The 17,560-nt window shown below is 28.4% G+C and overlaps 4 protein-coding genes across 7 annotated transcripts; all 4 read right to left on the reverse strand.

The window, feature by feature from the left end:
- Positions 1 to 5,682: 5,682 nt before the first annotated feature.
- LOC124431091 (B-box type zinc finger protein ncl-1-like) lies at positions 5,683 to 10,360 on the reverse strand. 2 transcript variants are annotated; one of them, XM_046978522.1, is made up of 9 exons: positions 8,851 to 10,360; positions 8,384 to 8,715; positions 8,097 to 8,319; positions 7,492 to 7,990; positions 7,219 to 7,389; positions 6,828 to 7,078; positions 6,394 to 6,751; positions 6,067 to 6,299; positions 5,683 to 5,902 (listed from the first exon to the last, which is right to left on the reverse strand). In XM_046978522.1, the coding sequence occupies exons 1-9, from the start codon at positions 9,613 to 9,615 to the stop codon at positions 5,798 to 5,800; spliced, it is 2,937 nt and encodes a 978-aa protein (XP_046834478.1). In that variant the 5' UTR covers positions 9,616 to 10,360; the 3' UTR covers positions 5,683 to 5,797. The 2 variants fall into 2 exon arrangements, with proteins under 2 accessions (XP_046834478.1, XP_046834479.1); XM_046978523.1 differs by having other exon boundaries at positions 8,097 to 8,301; positions 8,851 to 10,359.
- Positions 10,361 to 10,942: 582 nt separating this feature from the next.
- Positions 10,943 to 14,471, reverse strand: LOC124431039 (zinc finger protein 300-like). Of its 3 annotated transcripts, none has more exons than XM_046978404.1 (6): positions 13,017 to 14,471; positions 12,762 to 12,938; positions 12,609 to 12,694; positions 12,205 to 12,520; positions 11,793 to 11,896; positions 10,943 to 11,718 (listed from the first exon to the last, which is right to left on the reverse strand). In XM_046978404.1, exons 1-6 carry the CDS (start codon positions 13,987 to 13,989, stop codon positions 11,032 to 11,034), a joined length of 2,343 nt encoding a protein of 780 aa, XP_046834360.1. In that variant the 5' UTR covers positions 13,990 to 14,471; the 3' UTR covers positions 10,943 to 11,031. The 3 variants fall into 3 exon arrangements, with proteins under 3 accessions (XP_046834360.1, XP_046834361.1, XP_046834359.1); XM_046978405.1 differs by having other exon boundaries at positions 13,308 to 14,470; XM_046978403.1 differs by having other exon boundaries at positions 12,762 to 14,471.
- A 100-nt stretch (positions 14,472 to 14,571) lies between these two features.
- LOC124431042 (follicle cell protein 3C-1) lies at positions 14,572 to 15,551 on the reverse strand. The gene is made up of 3 exons (XM_046978409.1): positions 15,167 to 15,551; positions 14,987 to 15,058; positions 14,572 to 14,776 (listed from the first exon to the last, which is right to left on the reverse strand). The coding sequence occupies exons 1-3, from the start codon at positions 15,431 to 15,433 to the stop codon at positions 14,666 to 14,668; spliced, it is 450 nt and encodes a 149-aa protein (XP_046834365.1). The 5' UTR covers positions 15,434 to 15,551; the 3' UTR covers positions 14,572 to 14,665.
- Positions 15,552 to 15,698: 147 nt separating this feature from the next.
- LOC124431028 lies at positions 15,699 to 17,441 on the reverse strand. The gene is made up of 5 exons (XM_046978388.1): positions 17,415 to 17,441; positions 16,975 to 17,091; positions 16,710 to 16,877; positions 16,318 to 16,622; positions 15,699 to 16,248 (listed from the first exon to the last, which is right to left on the reverse strand). Exons 2-5 carry the CDS (start codon positions 17,081 to 17,083, stop codon positions 15,784 to 15,786), a joined length of 1,047 nt encoding a protein of 348 aa, XP_046834344.1. The 5' UTR covers positions 17,084 to 17,091; positions 17,415 to 17,441; the 3' UTR covers positions 15,699 to 15,783.
- Between the last annotated feature and the right edge of the window lie 119 nt (positions 17,442 to 17,560).

Here is a 17,560-nt window from a genome sequence, read left to right on the forward strand (position 1 = left end):
CCCTACACTCTAATAATGCAGCAAGTTGTGTGTATGTGCGCATGCGTCCTCGTAGCGCGTTAGTATTTTGTTTCTTTTTTTTCCTTTCGTTTTCTCTTCATTTTGCATTTTGCATTTTGCATTTTGCATTTTCTCTCCTTTTCTCGCATAAGATTTCTTCTATACACGTTTTCATCTTCGTTTTCTCTCCATCTTTTTCTTCTCTAATATCCTCCATGTATATATTTTATATATGCATATATATATCTATCTATATATATATATATATATATATATATATATATATATATATAAAATATATATATATATGCACGCGTGTAACACGTATCACATATATGCACACATGCATGCACGCACATACATACATACATACATACACACACACACGCACGCACACACACATATACGTGTATAGCGCGTGACGCACAATTTTCAAAATGAGGAACATATTTCCGTGATAAGTAGTAACAATTTTTCATCGTTTATTATCCTGTTTGCAGGATGATCACGAAGTTCTTTTTAAGAGCGGTTCTATCTTCTTTCCTTTTCCTCCTCCCCCAACTCCTCCCCATCCGTTTATCTTTATCCTTTTTTATTTTTCAATTTTGTTTTATTTCTTATTATTTTGTAAATGCTCTCGATGTCTGGAAACTTTATATTATCAACGGAGATCTTTCGTTAGTGTTTCAATTTCCTTTTTTTCTTTTTTTGTTTTCTAAATCATTTGATATCATCGATCTGCGAACGATATCAATAATATTCTCTTATCGAAATCGTGAGGATCTCTCACAAACGAGAACTCGAGATATATTTAATTCGATATTTCTATATTTTCCAAAGTGTTGCGAAACCGTCTGATTTTTCTATTTTTTTTTCTTTTCTTTTCTTTTCCTATTTTTTCTTTTTTTTTTTTACGATCTCCTTTTAATACTCCCCGCTCTATTTTCTTTTACATATATACGAATACCATTATACATATAGCACGACGATTAAAAATAATTTCAGACAATTTTTAACGTAAGTCGTAGAAACAATAATTATAATAATTAATAATAATAATAATAATAATAATAATAATAATAATAATTAATAATAATAATAATAATAATAATTGTTGCAATAATTAAAGGTAATAATTGTTGAGTGTGTATATAAGTCAATAATACACCTTAGAGATTTGTTGTTGTTCAATTTGTAGAATTATATAGAGTAATAAAAGAGTTAAGAGATTTAAATCACATTTATAGTCTTCACTTGCGACAAGTAATGAAAATAATATAATTAAAATCTATGTACTCGTTAATTAATCTATCTGTAATAGTTGGACCATGATAGTCTCTCTTTCATATGTTTGTTTGTTATTTTCTTTTCTTTTTTTCAGTGTACAATGATTAATATTTTTATAGTTGAACGCAACAAAGTATAAACGGAAGTATATCGAACAAAAACTGAAAAATTTATTTATATTCCCTTGTCTCTCGAAATAATTGTATGTATATATATATATATATGTATATATATATATATATTTATGTATGTATGTATGTATATATGTATATATGTACGTAAAGGAGCCCCGTACTTTATTAAAATATGTTGGAAGTTATTACGCTGAATAAAAGCGATCATTGCTGAAGCGATATACAGAACCTATTATCTCAGGTGCAAGAGATGTTCAATTCAATTAATGGTAATTGCCTAACCGCTAACAGTGTCAATATAGGGTAAGTTTTTTTTTTTTCAATATTATCATTATTATTATTCCTCTTTCCTTTTTTTTGTTTGTTGGTTTGTTTGTTTAACAATATGTATGTAAGCAAAAATTTATCAATTACGTAGAAGAATGACTATATAATTCTATACATATTTAGGATAATAAGACCTTTGAGATTGTAAAAATCATCAAAAAATCTATCACAATTACCATCCACGTAACAATGAATTCTCTTTCGTTCTCTTTGTGTATGTTTTCTTTTTATTTATTCTTTCTTTTCTTCTTCTTCTTTCTTTTTTTTTAATCCTTTTTCTTTTCTCACATTTCTTTGTTTTTTCTTTTTTTTCCTTTTTTTTTTTTATTTATTTATCATTATTATTGTATGTGTAATTCAAACATCAAGGCAAATAAGGGGTAAATTTTAACAGTGGCCTAAATTAGCCAAGTAGTCTTCCACAGATAAAAGTATGTAAATAGAGTAAATCTATACTAAAATATTCAAATATATATAAGGTGTGAGCATAATATATAATAATTTTTTGTGAGGTAAAAGATCCTCTCTCATGTTTGTAATGGTCATCCATTCGTGTTACGCTATATATGAATTGTTAAAATCACTGGCAAAAAATTTGCAACATATCTTTCTTATTTTGAATATCTCCCCACTTTCTTTACTTTTTTTCTTCTTCTTTTCATATTTAATATACCATATTTGAGGCAATTGATGACATCATTAACACGTATTATCTGTCATTGTATACAACATTGTATACAATATCAAAATACAATGCAACAATGCCAATCGCTCTCTCATTGGTATTTCTAATTTATATTTACCTAGCAACAACATCAGAGACTCTTTAAGGACACAACTTATCCTGAAGATACTATTATCACAGGCATTATTTATATAACTCTGCTAACCACGACTATTAAATATATCAGAATTAGTTTGATGTATATAATATGTAGCATTGTTTTATGCATATTTAATGTGTTTATGTGTAAGTGTATGTGTGTGTATGTGTATGTGTATGTGTATGAAAAACTTCTAAAGATACCAGAGACGATTTTACGGCTGATCAATGGGCACGCTAAACGTCTATGTTTTTTTTATATTTTCCTATATTATATATATATGTTTTCCGTCTGTCTATTGGTATATATTAACTGTCTCTTTTTATCTTGTCTATGTGTATGTATGTGTGGGTGTATGTAAGTATAATACGTGCGCGTGTATATGCCGCGTACCAACTATATTCGCATATATATGTGTGCACATATATATATATTATATATATATATTAAATATATATATATATATTCGCACATGTATGTGTGCACATATATATATTATATATATATATTAAACGTACACACGCATACATGTTTTTTTGTCAAGATTTTGCGCATGTATATGTATATGTGTATATATTTATACATATATACACATACACACATATATATATATATATATATATAGGCTTCGTGCAATCCACTACATATATCGACATCTTACACGCAAACGTTTAAGAGTAATAGTTTTTCTTCATGTGATACTTGTCTTTCCAATTTTCCCTACACAAGTTATTTACTTTATAGTAGCAATCCATTAGGTGGTTTGGGGAGGGCACGTGAGTAGGGGATGGGAGTAATAGCGCTGATAACTTTTAGTGTGTGCAAACGTTATCTATAAGAAAGCTATATATTCAAGTATAAATATATACTATGTATATATATATATATATATATATATATATATATATATATATATGTATATGAATGTGCTACGTATGATTTGGTTTTGGCAAAAAATAATATTTGTAAACAAATATTATTGTAGACAATATAATAACATGGTGTGTGTAGCGATCTGCCAAATATTTAATATACATGCTGTATACACATATGTAGCATTTTTAGTTCAATCAAATCTTAAGGCTGATCATGTAAACAACCCTAAAAAATATGTGTATTTCTATATATGTATGCGCTTTTATGTGGAATTTCTCTTTTACGTGGATCTCATATTGTATGTACATAAATAGAAGTTGTTTAGCAAACTGTACGTTAGTTACTTTTTTCTTTCTTTTTTCTTTTTTTTTTCCTTTTTTTCTTTTTTTTTTTTTTTTACATAGGTAAAGAGTATCGCTCTTATGTGATACCGTTGGTATATTTTACTTATACGAACCTTGTATTTAATAATACATTACACAGAATCATTTTCACGTATTGTATAATAGGAAAATGATATTCTCTGTAACTTCATAACAAATACATATACATGTTAATGGATGCAATCGTTCGTTAGCACCACAAACCAGTAATTCATATACGCATATATATATATATATACATATATATATATATATATATACATATATATATACACACATATATATAAATATATATACATATATATATATATATATATACGCACGTAGGCGCATACACATATATTTGTACTTTATATATATTCATATAAAATACAAATAAATAAAAAAAATATATATATATATGCGTATGTGTATTTTTGTGTGTATATAGTATTATATTAATGACTGATATATATGACTCATATTATGATAAATGTCATATATTTCTGTGAGAGATGGACCATAATAAAGCATCCTGAGTAAATATTGTATAACCATTATGTACCTCACCTAATTTTAACAATGCACAAATGGAATCTACTCAAGTGGCAAGTCTAAATAGTTATCTTCACTTTTTACGCTTTAAAATATGTTCTGCAAGATGTTCTTTTTTCTTTTAATTTTTTTTTTTTTCCATTTTTTTTTCTTCCCCCCCTTTTCTTGTCTTCTTATAAGTAACTAAATTGTTTGATTTTCAACGTACCATAAGTTAATTTTTGTCGACACATTAACTTTATATAACGCATTCTTAACAATCGTGACACAAACACGCAGGATACGTGATTGATAGTATTTGCAAAATCTCGTCTTTAATTCGTAGCCCAAGAGTTTTTCCTTAAATTTGCGACTCTGAGACTTAATACGTTACGATATGAGAGAAGCAGGAGAATACTATGAACTACTATCTCTGAAGCATGCAATATCTTTTTCGTCGGTTCATTAAGCACAGAAACTTTGATGCTCACAAGGAGATGTATAATCTGCACATGTCATTTTTCATTTATCTACAAACTTATAAATGTCAAAAGAAAAAGAAAGAGAGAGAGAGATAGAGAGAAAGAGAGAGAGATAGAGAGAGAGAGAAAAACAAAACAAAACAAAACCTACGAGAACAGTCTAATATATCCCCGTATTTTCATATATATATATATATATATATATATATATATATATATATATATATATATATATATATATATAATACATATATATATATATATACATTCCTTGAGATACTTTGATCTAAATAAAAGACAAAAAAAGCCTTTTCATCGGATTAATCAAACCTAAGACCAAGAGAGTAGCGCCTTATTTCAAGCACAAATCCTAAATCGTGACAGTGCTCATAGTAGGAGACTAGAATTTGATTTGTAAACACACTTAAAATACTGACGTGTCAAAAACTATGGTACAACGACCTATTTTGACGAAAGGCCATTGTAAAATTGCTTCTCTACTAAAGCAACTTCGATTGATTGACTTCGGTCAGCGCAACACACTGCATCGTTATTATTTTTGCTTTTTTTTTTTTTCTTTTTCTTTTCTTTTTTTTCTTTTTTCTTTTTCTTTTGTTTGTTTTCCTTTAACATGTTTTTGCTTAATTATATAATTTACTCTGGCAGTTTACCAAATGCAACTTGCTACATTACTATGATATCGATTGGTCGGAAATTATACATTTACCTTTTTCTCCTTTCAATGTTGGTACTTTCATAGAAGAGGGACGCATTATACTTTTTACAACTATTAAAGCTGCATGCTGCACTTGTTTCTATTGCTTTGATAGGCCCAATATTTAAATAGTTTAGTATCTTGGGCATGCCTTTTTTTTTTTTTCTTTACTTATCCTTCGTTGAAAACAGAGCAGTTCCAATAGAAGCTCCCTTATTGAAGAAAGTAGTGATATTATTATATTTCTTTTCTCACTTCATACTATGTAAAGAGTGTTCAGCACAAGGACATGATGATTGTTTTTAGCAAGCGTTACTATGTATCCTTCCGAGGTTATTTTCAGGCCACAACATCGAGATACCTATATCAGACAGTTTTATTTTATAATAAAAAAATATTGACTGACTAACCCAATCAATTTTTGTTCAATACATGTTTTATAGAGTATATGACGCAAACAAAAAAAAAAATATATATATATATATCTGCAAAAGCATGTTTTTTTAATTATTAGTATAATCTTACCTTAACATATGGACACTCGAATTCCGAAATTAAAGAACCGTCCCTTGAAAAGACAGCTACATGGAATCGATTACCATGTGAATCTCCAATCAAAACATCTCCAGCATCACTAATATCAATCCCATTTGGAAAGTTTGTTATATTCTCGCAGCCAATACGACGCAAGAATTTTCCATCCTCGTTAAATACAACAACGCAATGACCTTTGAAATCGCAAACAAAATATTCTTTTCCTATGAAAGATATAATGAGATATTAATCAAATGTTTAACACGGATTATTTTATCTTTACATAATAAAAAATTATATTTGTAATAGTGCATTTACCACTAATAGCAATATCACTTGGTTCTCTCATGTAATCGCTACAATCGAACCACCTAAGGAGGGCACCTGTATCACTGATGACAAATACAGTCGGTGATACACTATCGACTGCTACAATCTGACCTTGACCCGTAACAGCTAAACCAGCTACAATGTCGATGTAACGAATGGCAATCTTTTTTATAAAATGGCCGTTTTTAGTAAATATTTGCATCCTAGATCTTTCATTTCCACGGTCGCATACAACAAATTTTCCACTATTTCGCATAACTGCTACTTTTCTTGGATACCACAACTGACCTTCTTCTTTACCAGGGACACCAAATTGAAATTTGAATGTACCAGTCTTCTCAAAAATCTATCATATGAAAATGGATACACAATGTCATTTTACATTATAAATAATATCTAACTTTATATTCTTCTTTATATACCTGTATCCTGTGATTATTAGTGTCCGCAACTATAATATCTTCGTCTGTACCCAAACAAAATCCATGAGGTGAATTAAATTGTCCTTTACTAGGACCTAACTGGCCAAATTTACTTCGAATTTGCATTGGAGTTAATTTTGCATTATTAGAACGTGGATGTGCATAGTTTCCATTTCCTGCACCAGTTACATTGGCAACTGGATTACCTACTACCACAGGCATATTATGCATTGTATCACCTATAAGATCATCTGAAATACAAATATATATATATGTATAGATATATAGATAGTTGTAAATATTTTAATTATATAAATTATAATCGCTATAACGAAACATGTTAACATTATGTTATGTTTATCACAGAGGAATAAAAATTAATTTATATTACCAGCACCCTGTGAGAGTATAGGAGATGTGGAGGATGAAAGTGATTGAAAACCACCATTTAAAAGACTGTTGGCAGTTAAAGTGCTCAAGTTAGGCGCATCAATAATACCAGGGGAAGGCCCACGTCCTAATACCAAACCTCCACTACCATTAATTGCTGCATTTCCTAAATCTGTAGACATTTAAATTTAATATAATACAATTTATTAGACAAATATATTTATATAAGGAAATGATTAATGATAAATAATAGAAGTTATTATTCTTTCCTCACCTTGATTGGCAAGAGTATTTCCTAATTTTGCAAGAGCTTGCAAATTATTAATGGCATGATTCGTAGAGTTTAAATCTCCAGCAAATAAATCTGCTAGTGCGAAGGAAGGAGTGGGACTTGAATTAGAGCTAGGTCCAATTACACCAGTATCACTAACAATTTCTACCTTTTCGGCTAAACTAGCTAATTGTTGTAAATTATATTCTTGAATACTGGTCAAACCATGAATAGGGCCTGGTGGAAGAGAAACAGGTGGTGGTGGTGGTGGAATATTTTGAGGACTAGATGTAGGTGGAATAACAAACGTAGGTTCACCTTCAAACGAGGATTGCATAGAGGCAGGAAGTGAAATAGGAGAACTTGTACTAATCGTACTGGGACAACTTATTGAAGTATGAACGATTTGTTGAGTAGAGGAAACACCTGGCATGCTTGACTTTATTTCTGGAAGAATTTTTGTTATTGGTGTACTCTCTGTATGAAATTTACCAAACACCTCCTGGAGAAAAAAAAAAAAAGAAAAAGAAAAAAAACAAAAAACAAAAAAAATATATTATCTTGACGTTAGAATAAAGACATGAAATATATAATAACTTTTCAAGTACCTTTACAGTTTTTTCAAATTGACTATAATCTGTCTGGAACTCTATACAAAATGTTATGTTAGGACTCGGGGTATTTTTTATTAAATGTAATAATTGCGCCCCTACTATACGGCGAAGAGCTAATATTTCCACGGTATCTCCATGTTCCAAAAGCCTAGATGTAAAGCGGCAAGCATCATCTATTTTTTCTGCAGTTTTTGCAACGCTATCAAAAACAGATTTTCTAAAATACACAGATACAAACTTCGTATTTTTGATTGATTTAAAATAATTATAATTAAACCTACTTATGGAAGGTATCCATTATTTCAAGCTCTCTCTCTGAATGTAGTTTTTCAAGTTCCTCTAAAGCATTGTCTCGATATTTCTCTAATATAGCTTTGTAACTTTGGAAAGTTTCTATTATTAAATCCTTTGCTTGATCACGTTGCATTTGCAATTCACTAAGTGCATTTTCTAACTGCGTTGTAACTTGATCGCAATCCTTAATTTTTGCTTTACTTTCAGACATTAAACTCAATAATTCTTCCTTCTCGCGTGGTTCTGCATCAGCTAATCTCTCATAATGATGATCTGGTGCTTTGTGCTCAACAAGAAGACATTCATTACAGATGGGTTCCTATTAAAAAATGAAATAACTTGAATGATAATAATTCTATCATTATTTGAATAGAAAAATTGTATCAAAAGTGTATATATATATGTATGTGTGTGTGTGTGTATGTGTGTATTAGAAATAGGAAAACTCATTTACCTGACACGTATAGCAATAAAATTTCATATTTTCGGCAGGATGATATTCACAAAAAATAGGTTTATGTATTGGAATAGTTTCATTTGATTTCTTCAAATCCTCAAATGCAATGACTTTATGACTTTCAAAGCAGCGCATGAATTGATGTGCCGTATTACAATTCGGACAGAGAAAATTGGCACAATCTGAGCAACGTGCGACTGCATTTTCTTTAGCCTTGCAAGAGGTACAGAGCACTGCCATATTTTCAATCGCAAACATGTCAAGTATATTAGTTAGTACATAATCACAAGTGAGAGATGCGGCGCCTTTAGAACTAACGGAAGTTTCTTGATGGCATAAGGGACACTCTAGTATAGATTCCACCTTTGAATCTCCAGCTCCGTCCATAAGAAGCTTATCCAGACAACCTTCGCAAAATACATGGAGACAAGATAGTACCCGTGGTGAGCACAATTTGCTCATGCACAAAGTGCATTGTTGATCTCCTATTTTGCCATTATTACAGGTTATCTCTTCGAGTGCATCACCAGAACTGCTACTATTGTTATAACCTGTAACGGTATTAACACTACGTTCACCGAATAAATCCCCACTATCGAGTTCTTCTTTTCCAGTAATACCAGCAGTGGCTGGTACCGAAGCTGTTCCCGAGGGAACAGCTATCGTGGATGATGCCATCCTATACTTCGTCGAACTTTTAATGTTATCTATTGTTCTTTCGATTTTCTTTTTAATCGTTCGCTCAGACGATTTATATCTCATAAAGCAAGTAAATAATTCACGAGTTTCTTTATATATTCTTTTGTTAACAAGTTTTGGGCGTTTAAAATCGTTTAACGTTACGACCCTTTTTTTAAGATTTTCTTAAACGTTATATAGTAGAGCTACAAAAATAGTATCGCAAAATCTAAATCATAAGATGTAATTTCTGAAATATTCCGTCATCGATCGGCAAAAACAAAACACTTCGTCGCCATAGGCGTCACGATGACATAAACAACGTAAGCTGCACCGGAGACTCAACCGTAGTGCGCACTGAAAAAATCGAATAACGTCCGTGCTGATGTGTGCGGATAACGATTTCTTGTCAATAATTTTTGGTCCACGATCACCCAAATTTTTCGTCGATGTTATTTTTAATAAGAAATATTTAAATACTCTAAGAGACACGCCCCTTGAATTTCTCTAATTTATCCTTATTATTTATACTATACACCTTTACACTTCACTCATTCACTTTATGATACCCAGTATAGAGCATATTATCTCGTGTCAAGTTTTCAATAGATTCAACTTATTAGAGCGTCACGTATCAAGAATACATATAAACATTATTGAATATAACGTTTTACACTTCCTTATCTTCCACGCCAATTATTATATTTTCCAAAGTTATATATGATTAAAGCGTAAATATTTCCAACTATTTTATACGTGGAACAAACGAACAAATCATTCGAACCGAGAGGAGATCACCTCCTGAGTGTAGGAGGACTAGAAATAATTGATACGTTGATGGGAAACTCCTACCAAATCATTCCTTTAACGTTACTTCGTCATTTTTTACAAAGTGATATTCTCATTGGCTGAAGTACAAATACTCGACCAATCAAAATAGAGTATACATCGAATAGACAATAAGGCGAATTCTATTCGTCCAATCACGTTCGAAAGATGTTTTAATCAAATGTAGTTATGTGCAGTTATGTGTTTATTGATGCGTATGTCAACATTTTAAAAAAATTGCGATTTACGTTTTTTAATAGATATACGTTCTCTAATCTTTATAAATTATTCAACTTGTAATTTTCAATCTTATTAGTAATAAGCCATACATCAATATAAAGAAAAATCAATGATTAAATTACATAATTTTTTCTCTTCGCGTTAATTCTATTCAAAAAATTATCCAAACCACTCTCTATTGTATCGTTCCATTTTAAACCTATCGCGGTATTTTTCAAAATAGAAATCATATTAAATATGATTTATATAAAATTAAAAGTATCCTTAAGAAAATGTTCCGATTTAAAGTTAAATAATAATTATCATATACTTAACCTATTGTATATATAATAAATAAATCCCATTTGTAAGCTAATAACATATTTGTTTTTATTAAGGATTTACGATCAAAAAGTGTATTTATGTTGTATATTCTAAAATATCTCTATCATTTTATTTCTTATCTATACTATATAGTAATTGTTTTAACGATTCTTCATTTATTGTTTCAAAAGAACACCTGATACTATCGACGGCGTTATATGTTTCTTCTACATCTGTATGAATTATATTTTCATTTATATTTTCCGAAGGATGTCTAAAATTACTGAATAGTGGTTGTGAAATATTTTTTGATATAGGAGAAGAAAGTCTCAAATGTTCCATTTCAGATGTAGGTGATGACAAATTATTTTCTAATGGTGACATTACTAATGAGAAAAAATCTGTAGTATCTTGTACATTGTTCCTGTTATCTGACAATAATTTATCAGATTGATTTGTAGAATTTTTTGAATTGAGATTTTTGGAGTTGTCAGAATTCCATATATCTTCGTTTGAATTTTTATTTGTATCTTTTGTTTTTGCAAAATTTCCTTCCTGTTCGTTTTCAAGATCTGATTCTCTTGTTAACACAGTTTGACCTTGAGCATTTATTATAAGAACAAATTTATTATCCTTATCGTTAATACCGTTTAATATTTGTTTTATTTGTTGCGAAGAATTAGTTTCTTGCGAATGATTTGCCTCATTGCAATTTTCTTGCATAACCGATGTCACATCTGATGTTTGAACTATTTCATTTGATTGCTGTTGAGCAGTGAATTGTTGTATTGGGCATTTATGTGTTCGTTGGCTTACCTAAATAATTTTAATTATATACAAATATTATTCATATTAATCAAATGTTAAAAATTTTATTTTACATTACTTACTTTATATCTAAAACTTTTTCCACACATTGTGCATGTGTATGGCATAACGCCTGTGTGAATTCTACGGTGTACTAAGTAAGACACGCGTTGTCGAAAACATTTTCCTATAAAAAAAATATAATCGTATAATCTAAAATTAATGTCTAGTTTAAAATCAATAATATAGTATTATACAAAATATCATATAAAGTAACAGAAACAGAAATTTACAGAAACTTTACCTTAATTTGTTAACTCATGCATCACACTGTAATGTTATAGGTACAATGTGAATAAAATGACCCATATTAGATTGTTAGTAAAAACTGTAAATAGTAAAGCACATTATATTTATAATCGATTATAAATTTTATAAAAAGTACATATTATTTAAAACAAGCAATACACTATTGTATTTATCAAATATATTTACCACAAGTTTCACATGCAAAAGGTTTCTCCCCTGTATGAATTCGTTCATGATTGTGCAATGTAGAGAGTTCTTTAAATGATCTACCACAAGTAGTGCACATATGTGGTTTGTCATCTTTATGATACAATCTGTGTTTGTGATATGATTGTTGAAAAGTAAATGTCTTATCACAAATGTTACATTTATATGGCATTTCACCTGAATGTAATCTTTTATGCTTTTTCAAAAAATACTTTGTTGTGAACATTTTACTACAGACATCACATTCCCATTGTTTGCCTTCGTGTGTTTTCAAATGTTGTATAACATGCTGTTCCTATTTTATTAATACAAAAGTATGTATTTCCTGTATGCATTTTCATATCTTATTTTTTATAATTTTCTTTTTCAATAATTAAACTTACTTTTTTAAAATTTTTCCCACAAGTGGGACAATTATATCCATTATTATTAATTCCCATTGGTGCATCTCCATCTTTTGATAAAAAACCTATATAACATTATGATAAGCAATTTTTAATACATAGAAGAAAAACTTAATATTAAATAATGTTTACCCCAATTGTGACCAATATGTGCTACTCTCATATGTATCATTAAACTGCCACGCATTTTGAAAACTTTAGAACACAAATGGCAAGAATAACTTTTTAATAAATTCTCAGATGTAACATTACTATTTTGTTCATCGACCATATGAATTAATTGTTTATGCAAAACAAGTATGTTATGATCTGGAAAGTGGAAGCCACATATATTACATCTTTCAGTCTTTTCCTTTACAATCTTAAGATTTGATATTATTTTTTCACCATTTACATTCTGATCTGATTTTACTTCGACGATTGAATGAGTTAAGGTTTTTTTATGATCATCTAAGTTTTGTTTATTATTTATTTCTGATGGTAAAACATTAACATTTTCCGACATTGTCATAACATGTGGAAAACTGATGATCAAATTATTTTTTAAATTATATTGATCATTATTGATTTCTGTTTGCTTTAAGATAATCTCTTGAGTTTTATCAGGGCATAATGATAATTCTTTTTTTATTGTGGAATGTTGATTAGACACTTGTGATAAATTTTCTATCCAAATACCTTCTAGTTTGTTCATTTCTCTTAGTTGTGAATTTTCCTCTTGTGTATTACTATTTTTGTAGCAATCTTCCAAAGAATTTGTTTTCGATAACTCGCTTATCACTTCTGACGTATCATCCTGTGATTCTAAAAACAATCTATTATTTTGTTTATTATACAAACATTCATTTGTACTTGTATTTTGACAAAGTTGATCGGACAATTGTATAACTTGTGAACTCTCATTAAATGATCCTTCATTTTGTACTTTAGTTTGTGAATTCATCATCAATGTTTTATTTATACTATTTGAAATCGTACAACAAGATTGCGTTGTATGATCTATATCGCAACAATTTTTACTTTTATCTTTTTTATTATAACTTTGACCTGTGTCTACGGTTTCCTTATGTAATAGATTCCAGTTATGAAGGGCATTCTTAACTTGGACATTTTGATTATTGATCTCATTATTATCTACATTAATATTAATAGGTTTTGATAATTGTATTGAATTATCATTTATATTTATAGTATGTCCAAATAGATGTATAGTCAATTTATCTATACCAACTAATACCTCATTACATACAGGACACATAAGTGGTCTAGTAGCTACACTTACAAGGCCTGCTCGTAAAGCATCTAAAGTTGTAAAACTGGGTTGAGAACATAAAGGACATGCTAAAAGACGAGCGCACATTTTAAAACCTTTATGATATTAAATATCTTAATGCGTGCTTTAATGTTTCATCTTTTGTTATATTATTTTATATTATTTTATATCATTTTCCAATTGTAAGATTCACTTTATTCTTGTTTAATAATAAATATCTTATTATCTTCATTATTAGCTTTGATCAAAGAAAATATCTAATCGTTTCACGTTTTGATTATTCACTTAATTTTCTTTTACAAGATAGATATAAATATAAAACGTAAAATTAATCTATAATACACATAATCAGAGATCGGATTAATTAATCCAACTTAAAATTAATATTATAGACTGGAAACACAATTATCGTGGTTATACTTGCACTTGAGCCAATAGAAAAAAATTAAAGCTCAATTATAATGATTCGACAGTGCATATATAATGGAAATAGTCTATTTAATGAGCTACCCATATATACAATCCAGGACAGAATGTTATAACTCAAGTCCTAAATATAGATGAACGAGATTTCAGGTATTTATGTTGAATTCTTTTGCTTTGAAGAGTTAGGTGACGATCTTCGGGTTATATTTAGATAAAAGGCGGGATATTCGAAAAAATAATATCTATGAATATGAAAATATTTATTACAAAATATTACATATAAAATATTAAAAATAATTAATACTAATTATGTATATAAATTTTTTTTTATAATTAACTAACCAATAGGACACTTGTAAGAAATCCCATCCTTGCAGCAATACTTTTTACCAGTAGATAGATTTGTATTGATCCATTTATTTTCACAATTTTGTATGAAAAGATATGCCTATAAAAAAAATTTATAAGAAACGATTTATTTCAGATATTTGTACTTTTTGACATAGTTCAATTATATATATATATATATATTCAATTATATATTATGTATATACACACATACATATATATATACACAATTGAATTTTATATATATATATATAATATTTTTCTATCATTTCTATTAATATTAAACAATATTATAATGCAAACTACTTACTCTTTCTTTCAAACAATTACGATCTATTGCAGCACAAAGTAAATCAGAACTATTTGGAAGATGTTTTATAATCTGTAATATGGATAAAGTAATATTTAATATATTAATCCTAAACATGAATTTTTTTTATATGTATACGTAAACATTAGTTAAATTTTTAAAGTATTCTTTTTGACTCACCATCTCAAGACATTTATTAATGCATTGTTTGTTTCCAAGAGGAGTACAAGGAAACAATTCTGACTGTTCGTGAAGAAGAGCCGGGTTCCCTGTAGGCTGTTCTTTAGTACCTTTTTTAAACTGTCCACTTAAAAAGACACCACAAATACATCCAACTGGTTCTTCAGACGATGACAACTCTATGCGATTATTGTTGTTTTCATCGATATCATTTTTTGTGTAAACAGTTGACACACATAAAATAATAAAAATAAACTCTAAATACATTTTAAACTGTAATGAAAGATTTATATTAAATATAATAAAATTACTTTATCTTTCACTTTTTTTTAATTATTGGAAAAATTATCTCTATATATTTGTCTGCCTTTTTATATTACTTGATAGAAGTCTTAAAAAAGATTGAGAATTCTTCTATGTGCCAACGAAAGTGTATCAGACCAAAATGTTGCAATATATAAAGGACAGGATGGTGTTGCTTATTATGCAAAATTTGTTTATAGTATATGATTACACATATAATAAGACCTACTTTCATTCACCAGATACATTTAATTGTAAAATATAAATTGTTTTTATTGACTTTTTTCCTTAATGTTTTTACATCTATAAAGCAATTATTTAACACTATTTATACTATTTGTCTTCATAATTAACTTTGCTTCGCCCTTTAGAACTATTTGTTCTCCATTTGAAATTAAAGTATATTCACATTTTATAATTTTGCGTACAGATATTATTTGTATTATTATTTCTACAGTGTCACCGACGTAACACGAATTTGGAAATTTAAGGGATTGTTCCGTAACAATTGTACCCGGGCCTGGTAATTTTGTACCAAGTACACCCGACACTAAACCATTAAGTAAAGCTCCATGAACAATATTTTTTTCAGAAGTAATATGTATCGGATTATAATCGTTAGTTAACTTTGCAAAATTTAACACATCACTGTTTGTTATTGTTTTAAAAATTGATATCCTATCTCCAACTTTTAAGCTTGAAGAATATACCTTGATAGGAGTTTTCGTACAATATTTTTTTATATTATAATAAAAAAGAGAAATACGTGACATAATCACTTATCAATTAAAAAAATATCATAGAACGTATATTATAAATTTATTCTATATTAACAATATCCTATTTTATTTGGCAAATTTGTCACTGCTATATACATCATTTTTATCATTAATCTTTTCAATATTATGTCCTTGGCAATAATCGCTTAAAAATATTGTAGCCAAATTTTTTATACGATTATTTGTACTATTAGAAAAATCATGCATATGTTTAATAACTGTAGGTGAAACTATATCATTTATAAATTCGGGTGTTATTATAAACATTAAAGTTGTAATTGATGATAGTATGGTTCCTTCGTCACGAGAATTAAGTAATGATGATACTAATGAAATGCCTTGATTGCGTAAGATATATGCTTTATTTATTGGATCTGAAAAGTAATGATTATTTTCATTATTGTGCAAATGAATGTCATCATTCTTGTTATGCTTTTAATATGATCAAAAGTATAACTTACCTAAGCATAAATTACAAATACCTCCTATAGCAAAACGTACAAAAATAGGATTATCTTCGGATAAAATATGAAGAAATAAATCGATTACTTTAAGCTGTCTTAAATATTCATAATTAATAGGATCATAAGAAAAATTAACCAAATTTGCTAATACTTGCTCCTTCGCATCTATTTAAAAAAACAGATATATATATATATATATATAATATTAATTGAAATAGATACATAAAAATATTATAACTGATTCAAAATTTCGTCTAATTACCTTTAGACGAAGTCGTTTTAAATTCGTTTATTAAAAGTTTTAAAAAATCATATCGGCCTACGCCATTTTGTCCTGTACGTTGTATTAATTTCTCTTTAGTTGAAAACATTGAATACTCTAGATACCAATCAAAATTTATAATAAATATTTTTAATAATATTATCGATAATATATTACATTATTCACAAACTATATATAATACATAATATAATACACTCTCTTTGATCAAATTTGATTGATTCTGTTTATTATTTCTATCTGTTGCATTATGATTGGTTAATGGAAAGTAGTAAATCATGATACATAATAATTAAAAATAATTTTATTCCAATATTATTGTGTAATAGATTAAAAATTGAATAGAATTAAATAAAATTAAAATATAATATTATGAGTACGATGATATAGTCGACGAGGATATACAAAAATGTAGTTCTTACGTCATTGGTGAGAACAATGTTGCATAATATGATCGTTGAAAGCTAAAGGCGCATTTAGAGTAATATTAATGTCAACGAAACATAATATTCGAACATACCGCCATTCTCATAATCTGTTCGAAAGGAGCATAAGGTTTCGTTGTAGA

The sequence above is a fragment of the Vespa crabro genome, chromosome 20, assembly GCF_910589235.1.
Source record: "Vespa crabro chromosome 20, iyVesCrab1.2, whole genome shotgun sequence".
NCBI classification, from domain to species: Eukaryota; Metazoa; Arthropoda; class Insecta; order Hymenoptera; family Vespidae; genus Vespa; species Vespa crabro.

Bases quoted from the DNA above. Each gene is read 5' to 3' on its own strand.
- LOC124431091 (XM_046978522.1), bottom strand. From the start codon at position 9,615: ATGAGATATAAATCGTCTGAGCGAACGATTAAAAAGAAAATCGAAAGA. The intron at 8,716-8,850 runs GTAAATGAGTTT...ATTTTTTAATAG, and splicing joins TTTATTGCTATACGTGTCAG to GAACCCATCTGTAATGAATG. The intron at 5,903-6,066 runs GTAAGATTATAC...TGTCTGATATAG, and splicing joins TCGAGTGTCCATATGTTAAG to GTATCTCGATGTTGTGGCCT.
- LOC124431039 (XM_046978403.1), bottom strand. From the start codon at position 13,989: ATGTGCGCTCGTCTTTTAGCATGTCCTTTATGTTCTCAACCCAGTTTT. The intron at 12,521-12,608 runs GTAAGTTTAATT...TTAATAAAATAG, and splicing joins GTGGGAAAAATTTTAAAAAA to GAACAGCATGTTATACAACA. The intron at 11,719-11,792 runs GTAAGTAATGTA...AAAATTATTTAG, and splicing joins GAAAAAGTTTTAGATATAAA to GTAAGCCAACGAACACATAA.
- LOC124431028 (XM_046978388.1), bottom strand. From the start codon at position 17,083: ATGTTTTCAACTAAAGAGAAATTAATACAACGTACAGGACAAAATGGC. The intron at 16,878-16,974 runs GTAATTAGACGA...TTTTTTAAATAG, and splicing joins TAAAACGACTTCGTCTAAAG to ATGCGAAGGAGCAAGTATTA. The intron at 16,623-16,709 runs GTAAGTTATACT...ATTACTTTTCAG, and splicing joins TATTTGTAATTTATGCTTAG to ATCCAATAAATAAAGCATAT.
- LOC124431042 (XM_046978409.1), bottom strand. From the start codon at position 15,433: ATGTATTTAGAGTTTATTTTTATTATTTTATGTGTGTCAACTGTTTAC. The intron at 15,059-15,166 runs GTGAGTCAAAAA...TCCATATTACAG, and splicing joins TTAATAAATGTCTTGAGATG to ATTATAAAACATCTTCCAAA. The intron at 14,777-14,986 runs GTAAGTAGTTTG...TTTTTTTTATAG, and splicing joins GTAATTGTTTGAAAGAAAGA to GCATATCTTTTCATACAAAA.